Source organism: Sardina pilchardus, chromosome 17 (genome assembly GCF_963854185.1).
Source record: "Sardina pilchardus chromosome 17, fSarPil1.1, whole genome shotgun sequence".
Classification (NCBI taxonomy): Eukaryota; Metazoa; Chordata; class Actinopteri; order Clupeiformes; family Clupeidae; genus Sardina; species Sardina pilchardus.
Window position 1 is genome coordinate 12,426,007 of NC_085010.1, and position 22,451 is coordinate 12,448,457.

Sequence of the window (22,451 nt, forward strand, 5' to 3'; positions counted from 1 at the left end):
CAGGTCACTGCTGGCATGTTTTATTGATGTTCATTAGTGTTCCTTCTGTGGTTGTTGCATTACATTGCACTTATCTCATGCTGACTGGATATATGTATTTATATACACTAGCATTATTAGAATAAACAGAATGTGTTTCTGACTTTTATCAATGCATTAAATCACATAAGCTGTTTGGACAGGGTCAAATGCCTCTTTCCTTCATCCTCTGTGGTTCTAATAGGATGTCTCGTCGGAGAGGGTGAGAGCCCCTAGTGGTTTGAGATGGTACTGATTGGAGAGCAGTGTCAACATAGCTGAGTCTGGCTTAGTAAGATAGACTAGGCCTATATCCATGATCGTTGTTCACCACCAAATTAGGCTATATTAGGCTATAAGTAAATTTGCTATTTATTTCATTATACAGAGATACAAGTTTGGACTGTAGGTCTGAGGAATGTGTACAATTGATGTGGAAATGCTGCTGAAGATTTGCACATCACTGCTAATTCTCATGTGTGTGTTCTGTAAACAAAATGATCAGTATCATTAATGTCATATAACATACTGTATGTGATGAAATAAAATCTATGTATACTCATGGAATTGCTTTCATTATATATTTCCACCTAGCTGGCAATGCTCCAGTCCAGACATACAATAGATGGGATCCCTGTAGTATTTTTGGTGTTTTCTGCGCCCCTCAGTGGATGATACATGACATTGCAAGGTCATATCAGGTCTCTGTTCATCCTTCAATAATGCAGAATGTATATAAGTCCACACATGCTAAGGCATTGAATGTAAACAATGTGCAAAATGTGTAAGATATTTTTCACTTATTCATGTACATTTGTTTTACACAACACAACTCCTCACAGCATTAAGCTTTTGGTTTTGGCTCTCAGACTATTTGCAGGGAGAAATATGAACATGTGACCTCTCCTGAGTAGCCACTTAATACAAAATGGAGTCTTAGAAAGAGTTTATTATTGTTATCATTATCACCAAGCACAAAAGATTAATATAGATAAGGATACACAAAGGATTTCATATTCTTCCTCATACTAAAATATACATATTTTTCAAAACAATTCTTAACTTAATTTTGATCATGTTTGAAGTTATTTACTGAGGCTATTTTGCTTTGGCAGGAGCAACAGATCCTGTTTACACACCGTATGCCACCTGCACCCCCCCTCCAACGAGCACAAATCTCTGGTAGGTGCAGTGACTTCCTGACCACAAGGATGCGTCTGTGTGACTTCAATGATGAGGGTGCGCATGCAGGGGGTGGGTTGAGTGTAGAGAGTCTCTCTCTCTCTCTCTCTCTCTCTCTCTCTCTCTCTCTCTCTCTCTCTCTCTACTGCCAGTTTGACATATATGGATAGTGGTCTTAACAGCGCCTTCTGATTTGCCACTGAAGTGTTTTTGATGATTTCCTATCGCTCAGCTAATATGGTCACATCGAGTGTGATAGGCGGCTCAGGGATGCGCATAGGGTCTAGGTGGGGAGAGGAAGGCACAGTTGTGTCAGTGAGTCTGGGGGAGCAGAGGTGAGGGTTGTGCTGTCTGCTGCTGTCTGCTGAGCCCAAACTCAGAGCTTCTGCTGGGGGGAGATGAAGATGGAGGGCTGCCTGTGGATTATTCTCTTGGCCTCTGTGGCTTTAACCAACCAACAAGGTAGGACATCATTTATTCCTCAAAATCACATGAATACGGCAAAGGAGTTCAGCAAAATATGATCAGATTGCTAAATGTAGTCAGTCTCTTATTAATGCTGAAAAGTTTGAAATTTGAAATCTAAACCGCATTCTGTGACAGTGTGCTTACACACCATGGCTTGACGGCATACCTTTTCAGTATTTACAAGGATACAAGGATGTTTCTTTGTCACGTGGATATGAATACTAATGTAAAGAATGCAGTGAAATTGTCCATTCCTTCACCTTTAATGTCCATCAATCCACTGTAGATATTGTAGAGCAACTTTTAGAGCAACTTGTGATAGTTGTAGTCTTCAGTAGTTATGTCAATGCTTTAGGAATGTTGTGCTAACCACATTGAACTGTTGAATACTGTAAAAATTACATGGAATCTACAGGGGACTTTTGAATACTGTTGTAGAATTTTAGGCAAGCATACCATACCTTGTTTATTTTCATGAAGAATATTCATTTCTGCTCCTTCATGTGTTGATGGGTATTTGAGTTATTGCACTGTCCCCAATAACATGTGATGGCTATATAAATAAAATGTTTTTAGCATGTTTTGTTTGGTATTAACGCCATCAGTGAACTTTTGTGCTATGTGTACTTCCATGCTTGGGTCAGATTTGCATGTTACTGTAAAGCAGCAATTGTTCATCCATTGTTGTGCATATGTGGCCATTTTATAGCAATTTGGTAGGTGGCCATTTTGTGATGCTTTAGGTGTGTTTCAGTAACATTTAGTGTGTCAGGTGCTTAATTTTAGTATGTGACAGTGGTGCTTTGTTTTTGTGTTTCTCACTTTGTTTCTGTTTGAACTGAATCAAACTGTATCAAACTGATTTGTTTCTTTTGATCACCTCATATGGTCCCTTGAGATCACCATTCTTTCCTCTGTATCATGAATTCTTTCTATCCTCTACCATGCTTTCTTGTGTGTGGGTGCTCATCTTCATATTAACTTCATATTTTCTTTATTTTCAAATACATAAATAAACAAATAAATATTATAAATAGATATCATTTTACATATCTATATTATTATTGTAATAACATGTACATCCTAATGCAGCTATGTTGATATTTCAAAACTACAGTATTTATCTTTTAATGTAGTGGAGTAAAAGTCACAAGATCCCAAAAATATTAATACTTAAGTAAAGCAGTCTACAGGTCCTGAATAAAACATACAGTATAGTCAAGAAAATTGACTTAGTTAGGATACTGTTCGCCCCAAGTATTTATGAGATAAAAGTAAGAGTTGATGTATCTCTTTGTCTCTTTTGCAGATGCTGTGAGGTTGGTGAATGGAGGCAGTCGATGCTCTGGGAGAGTGGAGGTATATCAGGCAGGAGAGTGGGGCACCGTGTGTGCAATAGGGAAGGATATGAGTGATGCCGCAGTATTGTGTAGAGAGATGGGTTGTGGTGATGCAGTAACAGCTGTGCTTAGTGATTACTTTGGACAGGGATCAGGGACAAGCTGGACATATGAAGGGACGTGTACGGGATCAGAGTCCACACTGAAGAACTGTAATCTCACATTACTCAGCAACAAGTGTTCTCATAACTTAGATATTGGAATCATTTGTTCAGGTATGAAGAACTACTTTATTTTTTGCTATCTTATTGTTCATTTATTGAATCATATTTAATTAACAAAAAATAAATCTGTGCTATACAATATAAGGGGCTTTTCATACAAGAAGCAACAGTCATTAGTATTCAATTCATTTTCAGTGAGAAGTGCAAAGTGGGCAAGCGAGCAATTTTAGTGGTGGTACGACGGGCGGGCACCATTCTGACATTTTTGCCATTTGCGTGCACCAATGGAGAACACACCTGCCCGCCTCCATGATAAAAATATTCAGCTTTGGAGGTGGTGGCATGTGGGCACTTCAGTTTTGGGTTGTCTTTCAAATTACAGGCGAGGCTGTTGGGCTGGGAATGGAGGCCCCAAATTCTATTCACAAACTATTTACTGCAAAGCAGCATAACATATGACTGTCACTCAGTCCTGCAAATTCTCTCTGCAAGAATGAATCACACTTGTCAATTTGTCTCTATCCCCTACTCTTGCAACTCATGCTATGTGTTCAAGTGATATGAGTGTTTGCTTTTCTGTGTAGCCTATAGCTGTACTTCTGTGTGTGTGTGTGTGTGTGTGTGTGTGTGTGTGTGTACATGCATGCGGTTCTGATAGTGTGTGTTTGTGTGGAGAGGGCCAATGGTGGTTGTGTTTGGGGGGTGTATCTGTGTACGTATGTGTGTGTGGGTTATGTGGTGTCTAGTGTGTGTGTGTGTGTGTGTGTGTGTGTGCAGGGGATTATCGTGAAATAGTGTTTGTGTGGGAGGTGTGTGTGTGGGGAGGGGGGAGGGGTAATAGTGTGGTGTGTGTGTGTGTGTGTGTGTGTGTGTGTGTGTGTGTGTGTGTGTGTTTATGTGGAGGGAATAGGGTGTATGTGTGTTGTGTGTTGTGTGTGTGTGTGTGTGTGTGGGGGGGGGGGTACCTATGCGATACTATCCCATCGCTAATGTATGAATGAACATACTCTAAAATGCACTTGAAGCAAAGGATTAACAAAAACCTACGGAGAACCTAGACACCATTTGATTACATTACACTAGGGGTTGGCAGTCCCTGGCTTTGTTAAAAATATAGATTGATAAAATGTTTTTTTATTTTGATCAGTGTAAAGTTTAAAAACATACTTTTTTATTAACCTGTGTAAAATGTGTAAAAAAAAGCATGTTTATTATTGTCATTTGTCACACATCCTTGCGTCCCTTTGCTGTGGCTTGAGTGGATAAGCAAGTAATGGTGTCAAACTCCACCCCAAAAAGATACATCGTAGAGTGAAACAGTTGAATTTGATGATCAACTAAATGCTTGGATGAATTTGTTTGCCTTCCTCACCACTGTGACTGAATTATCGATGGGATGTCTGGCGTACAAAGCCTCAGGTGTGCCCTTCACCCCGAATGCTTGAGAGCCCACTCTATTAGGAGTATAAGGTTGTTTCTTGGCCGGCATGGAAAGGACTTTTAAAGGGATATTCCGCCATTTTTGGAAATACGCTCATTTTCCACCTTCCCTCGAGCAAAACAATCGATATTTACCTTGTTCCCGTTCATCCAGCCATTCTGTGAGTCTGGCGATACAACTTTTAGCTTCAGCCTAGCATAGATCATTGAATCCGATTAGACCATTAGCTTCTCGCCTGCTAGCTTCATGTTTAAAAGTGACTAAGATTTCTGGTAATTTTCCCATTTAAAACGTGTCTCCTCTCAAGTTAGAAAGTGCAATAAGACCAACTGAAAATGAAACCTGGCGTTTTTCTAGGCTGATTTGACATGGAACTACACTCTCATCTGGCGTAATAATCAAGGCAACTTGCAGCTACTGGCACTACTACTGCTTGTTGTCTATGGGGACTATTTTCAGATGCTGCGTAAGATATCACTGTGCCTATGGTACGTTTGCAAGTTGCCTTGATTATTACGCCAGATGAGAGTGTAGTTCCATGTCAAATCAGCCTAGAAAAACGACAGGTTTCATTTTCAGTTGGTCTTATTGCACTTTCTAACTTGAGAGGAGACACGTTTTAAATGGGAAAATTACCAGAAATCTTAGTCACTTTTAAACATGAAGCTAGCAGGCGAGAAGCTAATGGTCTAATCCGATTCAATGATCTATGCTAGGCTGAAGCTAAAAGTTGTATCGCCAGACTCACAGAATGGCTGGATGAACGGGAACAAGGTAAATATCGATTGTTTTGCTCGAGGGGAGGTGGAAAATGAGTGTATTTCCAAAAATGGCGGAATATCCCTTTAATGGAACAGATATGTTTAGGCATGAGCTGGGCTTTAGGCGTTACATTTGCCTGCTTTAACAAACTGGATATGAAAAAAAAAAACCTTTTGCACACCTTAAAGGTGTGTCGGAAAAGACCAAAGGTCACCAACTTAGTAAAGACAGAACTCCTGTACACTGTCCTCCTCGTAAGCAATTATATTTATTAACCTTAACACACCCTAGGCCAGAGCGCTGTCTCTGAGTAGCGACAGCAATTCCAAATGTAGCTGCCAAATTACATGAGTTTTAGAACATGCCAAGTTGGTGAAAAAAGGCCAAACATGGGCCGAGTAAGAATGAAAAAACTATGATAATAATCTGTTCAAAAACAATAGGGCCTTGCACCTACAGTACGGTGCAGCCGCTTCAGTGGCCGCACCTCGGTGCTCGGGCCCTAACTAACATTCCGGTCAAACTACTGTAATCAGCATATCAGGCCATCATTAGGCCATCAAATTACATCACCAGCACATCAGTTGCTTTCAGCTTCACGCATGTGAGAGCCATCTGCTGCTGTTCATTGATGTTACAACCAGAGTAATTCTGATATTGTACATTAATGTAGTGAAAGTCATTTTCAGAACGTCAGTTTCATAGGTATGATGATGAGGCCTAATGTGAATCCTAATTTAATTAGATGTTTTTAAAAATCAATTGACATTTTGCCCAGATTATCTCTATAGAAGTGTGGTTGATTTGAGCTTTACAGTAGTTTAGAGAATGATGCAAACTGACATTTCAAAATGAAACGCGTACTCACGACTAAACGAAGGGAGGTGCCGCGACACCATGCGTATGTCGTGTCGTAGTAGGCGATCACCACCGTAAAATTGAAGAACTAATCATAGACTAGTTTTAACCCCTTCATGGATGGGTTGGGTGTAAATCGAATTGCCCCTCGAGAACTAATAAAGTTATCTGAATCTGAATCTGAACATTTGACTGGCAGGATGCAAAGGTTGTGTCTAGGACTAGGGACTGTGGGAAATATGTGAGGCTGACTTGAGACACATGCCATTTATAAGTAAACATCATGGCTCATCTCTCCCTAGATGCCCTGAGGTTGGTGAATGGCAGCAGTCCCTGTTCTGGAAGAGTTGAAGTTCTACACAGAGGACAGTGGGGCACAGTGTGTGATAACGGATGGGACTTGCATGATGCTGCAGTGGTGTGTAGAGAGCTGGGCTGTGGAGAGGCTGTAGAAGCTCTCAAAGGTGCTCAGTTTGGACAGAGCTCAGGAGACATTTGGATGAGCGAAGTTCATTGTGTTGGGTCTGAGTCAACAGTGAAAGACTGCAAGTCACAAAGATGGGGAGCAGAAAACTGCAGTTATCATCAGGATGCAGGAGTCATCTGCTCAGGTAAACTGACAGCAACTGATCCTAATGAATGTAATACTAGGCATAATCACATGTCACCTAGTCATAGATCTTGTAAAACAATAGTCAGTGTGTAAAACTGATGGAGCATTTCAGTATGTACAGCTGAAATAAATTATTCTGCTCTGAACCACCACTGCTCACATAAGAACTGTACAGGACTGATCTGCAGCAGAGGTACAAATAAATCATATCATTGTTAGACTCATAGTAAACTGTGATATTTAAGCACTCTTAATACATTATCATCTCTTTGACCCCTCTAGATGCCCTGAGGTTGGTGAATGGCAGCAGTCGCTGTTCTGGAAGAGTTGAAGTTCTACAAAGAGGACAGTGGGGCACAGTGTGTGATAACGGATGGGACCTGCGTGATGCTGCAGTGGTGTGTAGAGAGCTGGGCTGTGGAGAGGCTGTAGAAGCTCTCAAAGGTGCTCAGTTTGGACAGGGCTCAGGAGACATTTGGATGAGCGAAGTTCAGTGTGTTGGGTCTGAGTCAACAGTGAAAGACTGCAAGTCACAAAGATGGGGTGCAGAAAACTGTGGTCATCATCAGGATGCAGGAGTCATCTGCTCAGGTGGGCTAACTGAGAACAATACTAATTTAGTTCATCATCGGCCATATTACTCATGTGACATTATCATAATATTTTCAAAATATGCCAGGGTGTGAAGTAATAGGGTCATTTGAATAAACCTATTCAGATGAAATTTAAACATGCATGCTATTTTTAGCTACACATTAGTATCACAAATGTGCTCATACCAATAAATGGTGCGGTGGTAGCATAATATCTAAAGATCTGTTGGCAGAAAAGTTGTGGGCACACCTCCCTTCTGTCACCACTGTGCCCTTGAGTAAGGAACTTACCCCCGGATCACTCTGGAGAGCCTAGCCCCTGTAACAACTGACTTAAGTAAGTTGCTTTGGATAGAAGTGTGAGCCAAATGAGTACATTTAAATAAACAATGATGAATTGCAGGAGTCCAACTGGTTGGTGGTTCTCACTGCTCTGGGAGAGTGGAGCTGCTTCATAAGGAGACCAGACACACTGTGTGCAGTATCACATTTGACTGGGAGGATGCAGAGGTTGCATGTCGAGAACTGGACTGTGGGGCTCCTGTAGAGGTGCTGGGAGCAGCTGCATTTGGAGAGGGGGAGGGCCAGGTGTGGTCAGAGGAGATCCAGTGTGGAGACAACGAGACTCAGATTCAACTCTGCCCAACATCTCCTATGAGCCACAACTGCTCACATGACAATGATACAGGACTGATCTGCGGAGGTAGAAATAAACCATTAGACTCATCTTAGTAAACTGTGATATTTAAGCACTCTCAACACATTATCATCTCTTTGACCCCTCTAGATGCTGTGAGGTTGGCGAATGGCAGCAGTCGCTGTTCTGGAAGAGTTGAAGTTCCACACAGAGGACAGTGGGGCACAGTGTGTGATAACGGATGGGACCTGCATGATGCTGCAGTGGTGTGTAGAGAGCTGGGCTGTGGAGAGGCTGTAGAAGCTCTCAAAGGTGCTCAGTTTGGACAGAGCTCAGGAGACATTTGGATGAGTGATGTGGAGTGTGTGGGGTCTGAGTCCAGAGTGAAGGACTGCAACGCACAAAGATGGGGTGCAGAAAACTGTGGTTATCATCAGGATGCAGGAGTCATCTGCTCAGGTGGGCTAACTGAAAACAATACTAATTTCGTAAATCATAGGCCTCATTACACAGGTGATAGAGTCATTTAAATAATAAAAACACATACAGAACAAATACAAATAATATGCATTCTAGACATTAGTATTATAAATGTACATGTACTCATACCAATGAATGATGAATTGCAGGAGTCCAACTGGTGGGCCGTTCTCACTGCTCTGGGAGAGTGGAGCTGCTTCATAAGGAGACCAGACACACTGTGTGCAGTACCACATTTGACCAGCAGGATGCAGAGGTTGTGTGTCGACAGCTGGGCTGTGGGGCTCCTGTAGAGGTGCTGGGAGCAGCTGCATTTGGAGAGGGAGAGGGACAGGTGTGGTCAGAGGAGATCCAGTGTGGAGGCAACGAGACTCAGATTCAACTCTGCCCAACATCCTCTACACCCTCACACAACTGCTCTCACAAGCACGATGTTGGATTAGTTTGTACAGGTACTAAGAGATTTTACCCTGTAATATGTAGTCCTTAATTCATTGGATATGTTAAGAAGTGAGTACACCATGGGGTGTGCCATTGTTTTCTCAATCCCTCAGATCCTGTTCGGTTGGTAGATGGTGGCAGTCGATGCTCTGGGAGAGTGGAGGTTTATCATGCAGGAGAGTGGGGCAGCGTGTGTGGTGTTTCTTGGGACATGGTTGATACTGCAGTGGTTTGCAAGGAGCTGGGCTGTGGGGTTGCTGTAGATTTCTCGTCAGATGCCCACTTTGGAGAGGGAGCAGGGAGAGTCTTGATGGCTGAGGTTGGCTGTGTGGGATGGGAAACCCGATTAAAGTCCTGTTCTCGTAAGAGATTAGGTGAACATACATGCCAGCCTAAAGACAATGTTGGAGTCACCTGCTCAGGTAAGGTGAACACGTGGCTGAGATACCTATTCCATTAATTGAATTATGAACATTATACTTCATAACTGATGTTTTGATTCCTTAATGCAAAGTTCTAATTATTTCCACACAGAACACAGAGCTCCCAGGCTAGTGAATGGTTCCCACCAGTGTTCTGGGAGAGTGGAGGTGGAACATGGGATCACCTGGGGAACAGTGTGCAGTACCACATTTGACCAGCAGGATGCAGAGGTTGTGTGTCGACAGCTGGACTGTGGGGCTCCTGTAGAGGTGCTGGGAGCAGCTGCATTTGGAGAGGGAGAGGGCCAGGTGTGGTCAGAGGAGATCCAGTGTGGAGGCAACGAGACTCAGATTCATCTCTGCCCAACATCCCCGATGAACCACAACTGCTTACATGATAGAGATGTAGGGTTAGTTTGTTCTGGTAAGAACTCTTGTCCTTGACTTTCTTAGTTCCCTTATTTTAGAATGATGTATTTGCCTACACATTTTGTCTTTTCTGTTCATAACAATACATTTAAAGCATTTCTCACTGGGCCCTTTCCAGGATACACTGATGCCAGACTGGCCAATGGCAGGGACTCCTGCTCAGGCCGAGTGGAGCTCAAGTACCTCAGAGAGTGGGGCACAGTGTGTGATGCATCCTGGGATATGAGGGCCTCCAGCGTGCTCTGCCACCAGCTGAAGTGTGGGAGTGCTGTGGCTGTTGTAGGGGCAGAGCGGTTTGGTGAGGGGAGTGGAAGCATCTGGCCTGATGTGTTTGTGTGTGAGGGGAATGAAACTGGCCTCTCAAGATGTGGAATCTCCTCGTGGCGTCGAGCTGCATGCTCCCATAGACAGGATGCTGGAGTGATCTGCTCAGGTGAGTTCATGCCAACAACATCTCTGAGGAAGCAACTCTAGTTTATTTCTTAATGTAAAATTCAAAGCAGAAAAGTCAGTATGCTGTGGGGGGTTTAATTAGTGAATCAGACATATAATATAATAGCTTTACATCAGAATGCACATTAATATCGATGTATATTTATAGAGTATCAGATGAGCACAGTAGAAAATATTAAGAATGGAAAATGTTTAGGTTGCTCAATATAAGCGCATTATTTGGTAACTGCTTGCTTTTGAGTACAGTATTAAATGCTTTTTGCATTTATCCTGCCCCTCTACAACCCCCCCAATATGCACAACAGGCGAAGGAACTTACACATTTCAGTGCATTCTTTACTTCAGTAATGTTATGCATGTGACAAATACAACTCCTTGTATCCTTGTATCCTTATCCTGGTCATTTATATGAAAACTGTGTATACATATTAACTGTATGTTAAAATGAATGTGTTTTGCAGGTTCCTCCCTCTCCCAGTACAATGGGACGGTGCGCTTGTCTGGAGAGAGGTGGTGTGAGGGAGCGGTGGAGGTTTACGTCAGTCAGAGGTGGAGGAGAGTTCTGCTAGACTCCTGGAGTCAGTCTGTCACCTCTGTGGTGTGCAGACAGCTGGCCTGTGGTTCTGCTGTTAGGTTCTTTGGTTCTACTGACACAGAGGGTGATGGGTGTGTCTCAGGGATCCATTGCTCTGGACGTGAGACTCATCTGGGAAACTGCAGCTCTCCACAGATACTAAACTGCTCTACTAGCCAGCAGGTGACCGTTGTCTGTTCAGGTGAGTACATTGAAAAGTCTATCAGTGATTCATAGATAAACCTCTTTTCTAGTGGGTTCATGCATCTCTTTTCCCATATCAGGCCCTCAGCCAGTCAGGTTGACAGGATCTGGAGGAGACTGTGCTGGCAGGCTGGAGGTTCTCCACAACGGCTCGTGGGGGACTGTGTGTGACGACTCCTGGGACATGCAGGATGCCCAGGTAGTGTGCAGACAGCTGCAGTGTGGCACAGCCCTCAGTGCTGAGGTCCCTGCATCCGTTCCCCCAGGAGATCTGCCCATCTGGCTGAGCGAGGTGAACTGCACAGGAGACGAGACGAGCCTGTGGGAGTGTCCCCCAGCAGAGTGGGGGTGGCACGACTGCTCACACAAAGAGGATGTGCGGGTCATGTGCTCAGGTACAGTACAAACCATTAGTGTGCTCCTCAAGGAGCTATACATGTTCAACTTCAACAGTAAACAGTAGCTTAAAATGTATATACTTTACATCACTGAATTATTCGTTAGTGTGTGTTTGAAATTAAAGAGCAGCCTTAATTTGGTTGGATAGAGTAGTTAAAATGTTTCAGGTGAATCTCTCTGTTGTTTAAGAATTGTGTTACAGTCATAGACAGAATTACTTTCTGTTGTCTTTCCCACAGAGTTCATTCAGCTGAGACAAAACACAGAGCGCCATGGACAGTGTAAAGGTGTAATAGAGGTGTACTACAATGCCACCTGGGGGAACATATGCTCCAGTGGCATGGACAAAAACACAGGCTCAGTCATTTGCCATCAGTTAGGCTGTGGAGGATTTACAGTGACCATTGATGCCACCCCAACTAAAGCCAAGCGACTGAGCCCTCCACGGTGTAGGAAGCACGACACACACCTTGAGCAGTGCAAACCTTTTCAGTGGAGAACAGACTGCAACACGGTTGCTGATCTGGAGTGTAAAGGTCAATATTGGAACCCTCTAAAGTTATGTTGTAGTATTATTATTGTTCAAATGGTAATCAGTTGTGTAGTATGTGGACTCTAATTGTTATTTTATTTTCTACTTCTGACACAGGAACTGGAACAACCCCTCATATCATACACAAAGAATCAGTTAAGGAATGCCCAGGTGAGATCAATGCTGTTGTTTTTCACTTTAAAATTGTTTAAGTTATAAATGTATGCTATACTATGTGTGTGTTAGTTTGTGCATCTAAGTATATGTGTGTGTGCGTGCATGTGTGAGTGTGTGTGTGTGTGTGTGTGTGTGTGTGTGTGTGTGTGTGCGTGTGTGTGTGCATGTGTGTGTGTGTGTGTGTGTGTGTGTGTTTGTCTCTATGTTTGTGTGTGTGTGTGTGTGTGTGTGTGTGTGTGTGTTTTGTGTGTTTATAATCTCTCTCCTCTTCCAGTGTCTCCAGTGCTGAGGCTGGTGGGGGGTCCCACTCGCTGCTCAGGGAGGGTGGAGGTGCTCCTGCAGGGAGAGTGGGGGACGGTGTGTGACGACTCCTGGGACAAGAGGGACGCCCAGGTGGTCTGCAGGCAGCTGGACTGTGGGGAGCCTGTGCGTGAAGGGGGGGAGCAGGGCTCATTTGGAAAGGGGAACGGCCCCATCTGGCTGGACGAGGTGAACTGCACAGGCCATGAGCACCACCTGTGGGAGTGCTGCCGCGCCCCTCTGAATCAGAGTGACTGCATCCATAAGGAGGACGCCTGGGTCACCTGCACAGGTGAGGGAGCACTCAGCTGATGTAACTACCTCAACAAAGACAACATATACTGTACATGAAGTGCAGGACAAGCACTGAAGACATCAAAATCAAAACAATTGAGGGAACTACAGATGACCTCTCTGAAAAGCATTTTCAGTGATTATACTGATTCCTAAAAAACGATATATAACGAAGATATAAGAGCTATATAAAAGATAAGATGATGTAAAACACCATAGATAGATAGGTAGATACTTTATTGATCCCCAAGGGGAAATTCAAGGTCCCAGTAGCTTAAGACACCACACACAACATACACTACAATGTAAACAGGATGATAAAATAACAAATCCGCATGACTAAAAACACTAAAGACATGAGATCATATAAAACACCTTCTGTGTTTCATGTGGCCATTTTCCTCTCTCCAGAGCCTCCCACCACCCCTCCTCCAGTCACCTCTGGGAGAACCACCACCCCTCCATGTGAGCCTGCAGGGCTTCCTGTCTCTCCAGCGGCTGCAGCCACTCTGGGGCTCCTGCTCCTGCTGCTGCTGGGCTCACTGGCGGTGCTGTTGGGGCAGAACAGGGCACTCAGGAGAGGTGCTGCAACATCTTCATCATTTCATAAACAAGTGTTTTTAAATTACATGCATGCATTCATTATGTGTAAATTAAACCTTAATGCCATCAAATGTACAACATTTATATTTTACATCCACATATATTTTAGTCCATTCTTTAATTGATGACTGCATTAAATATTATCATGGGGGTCGGTACTCTTCCTATCCTGCAGCTCTCTCCAAAAGGCAACATGTGGAGCTGAGTGAAGCGGTCTATGAGGAGCTGGACCACAAACTGACCACAGCCGGTTCCTCTATAGGTCATCATAGAGGTGAGAGGTCATCAGGCTGGCTATATGTTCATCTCAGACACACAAGCTATGCTTCTCATGCCACTGAGGCTAAGTATGCAGACAGGCATATAGTCAACTGTAAAAAAGTTTGAGACACACTGAAAGATCAACCACACAATTGGCAGAATGCCTGAATTAGTTCTCTGATCTGTAAAAAAAAAAAAAAAACTTTGAGAACACTGAAAGATCAACCAAACTATTGGCAGAATGCCTGAATTAGTTCTCTGATCTGTGAAAAAAAGAGTTGTTTACAGCTGTCCTACTGATAAGAATCTTTAGTGAGAGTTGGAGTGAAACTCATTAGGGCCTCGTGTCGTAAGATCAGAAGCAGAAAACCACTCGGGGGCTACACAGCTGCATCTAAACATACAGGAGCGTATGGGAAAGGCGAAGAGAATCATAACTGCCAAACCACAATGTGCAGTCGTGCTGTTCGCTAGTAGGCTACTTGAGAAAATTGAATCGACGACGCGACTTAATGTGTTGGTCTGTGTTGTATAATGTCTCTACATGCAAACCAATACACTGCACGGTTATGTTTGTTCAGGTCAATGAATGTAACACAGTTATGTTCTATCTGACAGCACGCGTCCAAGCTGACGCTGAAAATGCCTGGTATGAAGACGTGCAGGAGGATGAAAGGAGACCCATCTCGGGTAGGGGGATGAGAGGGGGGACCGCTGGCTTTTTCACGGGCTCCTGTCTATGGATGTCTGACACAGATATCTCCTTACTTTTGTAGTTGCTTCACTAAGAGAGCCAGCGGTGGAGTACTATGATGATGTCGCTGCTGATGACAACGAGACCAACCTCGATGATTTATTGACAGGTTTGTGGCTGCTCTGATGGCCTTATTTAAAGATTCTGTAGCTCTAATCTGTGCCTACTTCTACGTCTATGTTGTTGCTAATTTGTATTAGGCTACCTTAACTAGTCTTGGGTCGGTAAGAGGAGCCAGCAGCCCACCAGCATTAGCCTATTAATTGGCCCGGCGAATTATTCTGATAGTCGGATTTTTAAAATCATTTTTATTTTACAATATCGATTCATACCGTGGGTGTCTAAACAGAGCCTCTGACAGTGTCAGCGTTCTCTCCAGGCAAGCTTTGTTGCAGATCAAACTCACGGTCCTTTTATTAGTGAAACCTGGTGAGGTGACCGAAACGTTTTCCTTCCACTGCTCTTCATAGGGTCTAGTTTCGCAGTTCCTCTTTAAACTTTTTGACAAAGACTTTCTCTCTCCGCTAATTGAACAGAATGATCTAGTAGCCTATAACAATTATTCAGACAACTGTCTTAATGAATGAACTGTTAAGTTAGGCTGCGTGAACACATGCGAGGGCATCACACTTATCAAACTGTCGCTTGTCAGGAGTATTGGTATCTTACCTTGAACTCATCTCGAGACCCGATCCGACAACATCAATGCGCTGAGTGCCACATGTAACTGCGCGCTACTATTGTAGGCAAATAATAAACATTGTATGCCAGGAGGTGGGTCAAACAAGTATTTAAAAATAAAAGTAAGATATACTATATACAAAGTAGTCATTATAATAAGTTTAGCTCCGTGGTAAGCAGTCCATCATTGACAAAATGAGGCTATAGGCTTCACATTACGCTTCACATTACGCTTGCTGTTCTTCACAATATTGAAAGGGGAGATACAATAGAGTTCATTAAGAGTATTTAATCACTCAATTAGACCAGCAGTACGCCTACATGCTTTTCACGAGTTACTTTTATCCATTTGCCGTGTAGCTGCGTGTAACATTATACCATCCACCGAAGCGCGTTTAAATATCAGAATCTGGTCCGCGGCCTAACTTACCACGACCCCTGATGAGGTTTTGCACTACATCATGTATTGTATTTCAGATTAGTATAGTGTCATGTACATGTAAGAGTGTAAGAGATGTTAATTTGCTTGATTCAGGAGAGGCGAAGAGAGAGGAGTACGACGATGTTGATGACGTCACGAGTGTGGAGAAGTCATCCGAGGTGACTGGTGAGTGAGAGAGAGAGACCGAGGCAGTTTGCTCGTTAGTAACAAGGGAGCAAATTCACACAAAATGCTCAAATATTCATAACAATTATTAACAAATGTTGTAGCATGTTGTTGTTTGATAATACCGGTATGCTAAAGCATTTCTGAAAATTGAGATGTTGCTTAGCCTCTTACATTTCTGTTAGGGCTGCTTACTATTGTTTAATAAACAATTGTCCGACCATCCTTCCACAGACTACATAGAGAACACAGGATATGATGACGTGGGAGACAGTAATGAGGGACTCATATCAGGTACAGCATGTCATCCCTTGACATCTCCACTTGGTCTTGGACTTTTCACTGTTAGTAATCACTCGGAATTTCCATTAATAGGGCTCGGGAACAAGCCTTGCGTTCTAGGAATAGCCGCCATATTGGTAGCGCACCGAGCGTAATATCCATTCATTCAGATGCAGAAGACAAGAAGCAGAAATGTGGTATTAGCGATTCTTTTCCTCTTGCGATCATGGGTGGTGCTGTTACACCCCACTACACAGCAACACACGACCAAGAAGGCAAAAACTAAGTAACAGGAACACACTAATATAGGCGGGAGTAAATCCATAGTAATCCATAGTAAACTTAGGAGTGAAGCTGCCAATATGGCTGCGCCCGCGAAGTTTTTTACGTCATGATCCCGAGCCCTATTCAAAACGAGAGATTGATTTCGTAATGGCACATTTAACAGTTATTGAGTGAGAAAATGGAGTAGGGTGACTTCAATTTAGCAGGATCAGTGGGGCTGGTAGTGTTATTCTATTATGCCATGTACAACATGCAGCTGAAATGAGAGACAATATAGAGCCAGTGGCTTGTGGAGGTGGATGATTTAATTAGAGGATTTCTGTCAACAGAGTCTTTGAGAGAGGAGGGGCAGGAGGATTATGATGACATCACCACTGATGACAATGGCGTTAAAATGTCCAAGGGTGAGTGTATGATCAGCATTTCATGAGGTCACTATTCCACACCATATTCACAGATGAAATGCACACATGCAAAATGTAATGATTTTGACCCAGTCTTTCTTAATGAGTGTGACCGTTAAATGTTTATCTCATTTAAGCAGTGGAGACAAAGCATGCCAATGAAAAAGAACAGGAGTATTATGATGACATCATGAATGAAGATGACCTTCAAATGACATCAGGGATGATGACAGCAAACCAAGCTCAAGATGGCGTCATCACTGGTGAGAAGTCCATTTAAATATATATATTTTTTGTTGTTGTGTTTACTTTAATGCAATGCTTAACACTTCACAAGATTTCAACTGCATTATACATTACATACTGCTTTCATTTCTGTCACTCAGTTTTTATCCAATGTTTTTGGACCAATTTAGTTGTTACAGTAAATGCCTTAAATATTACTATAAATAAACACAAAATCCTTGATTTCAGTGTTCAAGTTTCAGTGATCAATATTTGTTTTGATTGGTCAGTGGTGTTAGTGACTGTTGTTGTTGCTAGGGATTGATTATGATGATGTGGGGGCGGAGTCTGAGGAGTGACACATGAAGAGGTCAGCAGAGCAGAGGACTCACATCAGCTGTGGTGGACTGGAGCTCTGAGATCATTGTTGAAATCTTTGATATCTTATGACAAAAAGATCTTTCATATCTTATGATAAAAATATCTTTGATATCTTATGACAAAAAGTATGTGCAAAGCTTATTTTTACAATTTATATTTTGTAGGTGTTATAATGCCATTTATATTCCAAAAATGTATTTTTTATATATTTTTATGCTGTGATTTGTAGGCCAAGTACTTTTGTGTTTTTAGCATTTATATTTACTGTAAACTTTAGATTCATTGTCAGTTCAGTGTTACATGTTACTGTGAATCATAGAACAAATGTACACTGTCTCCTTACTGAAGCATTGTCATAACAAGCTCTTATGAGCAAGAACATATCTAATGCTCACAGCCTCCCATCACCATGCTATCATTTGATTGGATGACAGATATGTTTTCTGTGTGTATCTTGACTGGACACATTCCTTAGTTGGTTGTATGACCTTACTACAGGCAAAGATTGCTGTCCAAAAAACTAGAAATTTGAAATGCTTGTTGACCTGTGATTACAACCCTGAATGGATGATAAATAAACAATGTTTTTCAATAATACTGCAGTTTACACACAGTTTTTTTTTAAGTATACGCAAGAAATGATTGTCTAGAGAGTCAGCATCTTCAGATAGATCTTACACCACAAACGTTTTTCACAATCAAGTTCGCTTGCTGCACATGTATACATACTGTTTGATCCTCGATTCTGTCAATACATTGAGCTTAGGGGTATTTACACATCATGCTTATGATGCAACATGTTGATTGGGTGGAATAGTGTCTGGCTCAGTCAAAGCACATTGTTCCTTACCCACACACAGATCCAGGACTACAAACCATAGTGAATCTTCATAGTGAATATGATGGTGGTCATATACATTTAAATTCAAATTAAGTGAAATGTAAATTAATTTATATTTTTAGTAGTGTCATACTGACTAGATTATGAGACACACTCAAATGAAAAGAGAGGGTTTGGGCAGGTGGGTGGAGCTTCCTCCACTAATGTGCAGCCCAGGCCCAGAGGTCATAGACAGAGAATGTCTAATAAGGGGAGAAGGACCACTAGCGAAATACTTCCGCATGGTACTGCAACTAGAGGGCGATCGCGAGCAAGTGATGAATGAATGGGTAGCAATGGAGCTGAACCCCCCAGTACCACATTTGTCGTTATATAATTTTTTCTCCTAAAATTGCATTAATGCATGCGATGCAGGATAACTTGACTTGACATGAGCTAAATGCTAGCATGTTACAGGGAAAACGGCCCATCCTATGAAAAGCAGAAAGGACATGAGTGACTTTTTATTTCATTTCCAGTGGAAAACCTATACTCAGGTAGCTACTACGACAATGTACATTAAGAAATGAAGTTGTCAACTGTGAAAAAAACGAGTTCTAGCCGCTAGAACCCAATAACATGGGAATTTTGAATTATCGCACCTGTTAAACTCTCGCGGGGACGATAAAGTCTTAAATGCAGACGTTTTCCTGAACACACTTTTGTCCTCTGCCTTCTTGTGCATACTGTGATCTCCGGTACGTGAAGTCGGCACACTTTCATTTTTGCTACCCCAGAGCTAACTGGCTAACTAACTTAATGGCAAGTTGCATCGCAGGTTATTTCTGGGGTAGCAAAAATCAAAGTCTGCCGCCTTCGCGTACCGGAGATCACAGATTCCTCTCGAAGGCAGAGGACAAAAGTGTGTTCAGGAAAACACCTGAATTTCCGATTTTGTCATCCCCGCGAGAGTTTAACAGGTGTGATAATTCCAAATCCCCATGTTATTTTCCCATAGGAAAAATCGCCAGATACCGAATTTCAAAGATGGCAGCTTTTTTGTAGGCGAACTTCAGAGGTCTATTTCCCATAGGAAAAATCGTCAGATACCGTAACTCCAAATATGGGCAAAGATGGTAGCTTTTTTGTAGGCGAACTTCAGAGGTCTATGGTGAATGAGCACCTGATGCCATCTAGAGGCTGCTGTCCATTCAAAGGCTTAGTTCACACTGGCAGTCGAAATCCGATTTTTTGCTTATCTGGATTGTATCTAGCTTGAATTTTGGGTAGTCTGAACGGCACAAAACCGCATGAAATGCGATTTTTCCAATGCTGATTCGCACCACATACGGAGGTGGTTTCAATATCACTTACTATCGGATATGACTCAATCTGAACAGTCGAACCACTTGAATAGGATTTCAACGTGCCCCTTTCGTCATTTGCACTGCGACAAACAATTGCAACGTAATATCCTGAGTGACGGAAGTGATTGATTGATTGATTCAGCGCGTGCGCCAGGCAAGCGCCAGGGCTACCAGCAAAACAAAAACCAACGTCATCATTTTATGGTGAAACATAGAAAACTGTAACGTTAAGGGTGACGAGGTATTTGCGCCGCGGCTACGCATAATAAGTTGGAAAATATAAAATATAAATCCACTTTCATCCATGACGACTTGGTTGTGTACAACTCTACCTAATGAATCCAGGTGTGTGTAATTTATATCGGATCTGAGCATTGCACGCCAAGATCGGATGTGATCAGATGTGATCACTTGCCATATGCAATGAGAACAGTCAGTCAGATAGATCAGGTTCTGATCGGATATGCAAGACATCCGATTTCGACTGCCAGTGTGAACTAAGCCAAAGAAAACGCAAAAACTCAAATGCATCACATTTTTTTTCAGTACAACATTTGTTAGAATACCACGGCCTCAGACAGTGCACCATGGTGACTCCAGCTGTCGTGGACCTGGTGAGCTCTGCTGATAGGAGCTCTACAGCGCCCCTCTTATAGCAACTTGTAAAACTATGGTCAGATAAAAAACTGCAGCTAACTCTTAACATATTGTTCATATATTTATTATTTCTTAAGTTCAGCAGCTGAGACATCCACAAGTATGGCAGTAAGCCAAGATAATAGGTGCATTCGAGTTCGGAAACGGCTGACTTCGTCTGGCTGCATACGTCAACGAGAGCTTGAGTGTCACCGGGAGGGGCGAAAGTTTTAGGTGCAGATGGTCCCGAACACGATTTTGCAAATTTGACAGACGTGATTCGCGTGAGACCTCGCGGGAGATATCGCGGAATTTGTGTGCATTAAATACAGTATTTAACTTTCATTCTTACTCATTAAAATGAGCATGATGACTGACGAAATAAATTGATATGAAGTAGTTTAAATAAACCACTTTTGTCATACAGTTAACAGGCCTGCATTGTAGCACATTAATTAAATATCAAGTGTGATTTTCAGTGTACATGTAACCAACAGCATAAAATAGCAAAATATCAAAACCTTTTCAGTAGGATAGCCTACCGCTGTTCCAGAAATCACAAATAAGAAGGTATCCCTTCCATATCTGTTCATTTTAGTACATTCTAACGTAAGGGGCAAAGATTCTGCAACAGAACAAGATGGATCACTTTTGACAAGCTCAGGTGTCATCCCATACGCTGGCTGTGCTGGTCCTAAAATGTTAACTGCATCCATCTTGCTCCGCTATAGAATCTTGGGTAAGCAGGCAGAACGAGACCCCTGTCATAATCGTCATGGGGAGATTCCTTCCAAACCTGTTCCAAACGGACCTATCACGTCTTTGAACTGACGTCATGGGGTGGGATCCAGCCGGTTGCAGGCGTTTCAAACTAGATGCGGAGAATTGCGCAAAGTGACTGTTCACGTCTTCAACCCGCGAGTTTTGAGTGACGTGACATGGTCGCATTTTTGTGACATGATCACAACTTTTCTTCAAGTCGAACAACACGTCTAACCAGCATGCACTGCATATGACTCAAATTACGTTTCGACTGCATGCGTTTGCAGCCGACTTTACATGTCGAGTGCACCTAATATCTGATGCTCATGGCCTCCCATCTCCATGCTAACATTTGACTGGATGAGTGATATATTTTGTGTGTGTGTCTAGATTGAACACATTCCTGTTGTAGGCCTATGAGTCCCCCTACAGGCCAAAATATGCAATTATTGTCAAAAACCTAGAATTGTAAAATGCTTCTGTGGGGTATACTACGAATCTCGTTGAACATAACCAGGTTTTCTTTGGATAACCTGGATTGCTAAAAACGAAAGTCGCAATCAGCGTTGAGTGGTACTACGAAACTCACTCAAGGATGAATTTATCAAACTAGGCTTTCAGCTCAGATCTGTGCGCGTTCTCGTGGTTGGGGTGACTTTGACCAATCGGGAATCGTGGAGACGCACAAGACAGCCTAGGCAGAGCCCCTTTAGGGAGAGCCGGTCCACTTCCTATTAACTCCATTGTACCGGATTGTTCCTGCAATCTGTTGAAATTCCGCTAGGGACGTTGCCGAGCAAGTGATAAATGAACTGTGGTCTATGGGGCTAAGCGGCTAGAACTCGTTTTTTTCACAGTTGACAACTTCATTTCTTAATGTACATTGTCGTAGTAGCTACCTGAGTATAGGTTTTCCACTGGAAATGAAATAAAAAGTCACTCATGTCCTTTCTGCTTTTCATAGGATGGGCCGTTTTCCCTGTAACATGCTAGCATTTAGCTCATGGATGCTCGCGACACTCGCGACCGATTACGACCGTCGTGAAGCTGAACCTTCTTTTAGGTCTATGGCCGTAAAGTGGTTCGCTTGTGTCACGTGACATGAAAACTTTGAAAGGGTTTTTAGGAATAACAACACATATTAAAAATTTTATTGGTCAGCTGATTGTCAAGTCAAGTTATCCTGCATCGCATGCATTAATGCAATTTTAGGAGAAAAAATTATATAACGACAAATGTGGTACTGGGGGGTTCAGCTCCATTGCTACCCATTCATTCATCACTTGCTCGCGATCGCCCTCTAGTTGCAGTACCATGCGGAAGTATTTCGCTAGTGGTCCTTCTCCCCTTATTAGACATTAGGTGCACTCGACATGTCAAGTCGGCTGCAAACGCATGCAGTCGAAACGTAATTTGAGTCATATGCAGTGCATGCTGGTTAGACGTGTTGTTCGACTTAAAGAAAAGTTGTGATCATGTCACAAAAATGCGACCATGTCACGTCACTCAAAACTCGCGGGATGAAGACACCTGCAGTCGAAT

The 22,451-nt window shown here is 42.6% G+C and overlaps 1 protein-coding gene across 1 annotated transcript; it reads left to right on the forward strand.

The window, feature by feature from the left end:
- The first annotated feature begins 1,598 nt into the window (after positions 1 to 1,598).
- Positions 1,599 to 17,493, forward strand: LOC134061702 (deleted in malignant brain tumors 1 protein-like). Its single transcript, XM_062517462.1, has 23 exons — positions 1,599 to 1,662; positions 2,978 to 3,220; positions 6,596 to 6,904; positions 7,189 to 7,497; positions 8,287 to 8,595; positions 8,766 to 9,095; positions 9,171 to 9,479; positions 9,592 to 9,903; positions 10,027 to 10,341; positions 10,823 to 11,137; positions 11,220 to 11,534; positions 11,778 to 12,074; positions 12,188 to 12,241; positions 12,522 to 12,839; positions 13,253 to 13,423; positions 13,620 to 13,718; positions 14,324 to 14,395; positions 14,482 to 14,568; positions 15,676 to 15,747; positions 15,982 to 16,041; positions 16,644 to 16,718; positions 16,859 to 16,981; positions 17,262 to 17,493. The coding sequence occupies exons 1-23, from the start codon at positions 1,599 to 1,601 to the stop codon at positions 17,300 to 17,302; spliced, it is 4,599 nt and encodes a 1,532-aa protein (XP_062373446.1). The 3' UTR covers positions 17,303 to 17,493.
- Positions 17,494 to 22,451: the final 4,958 nt, after the last annotated feature.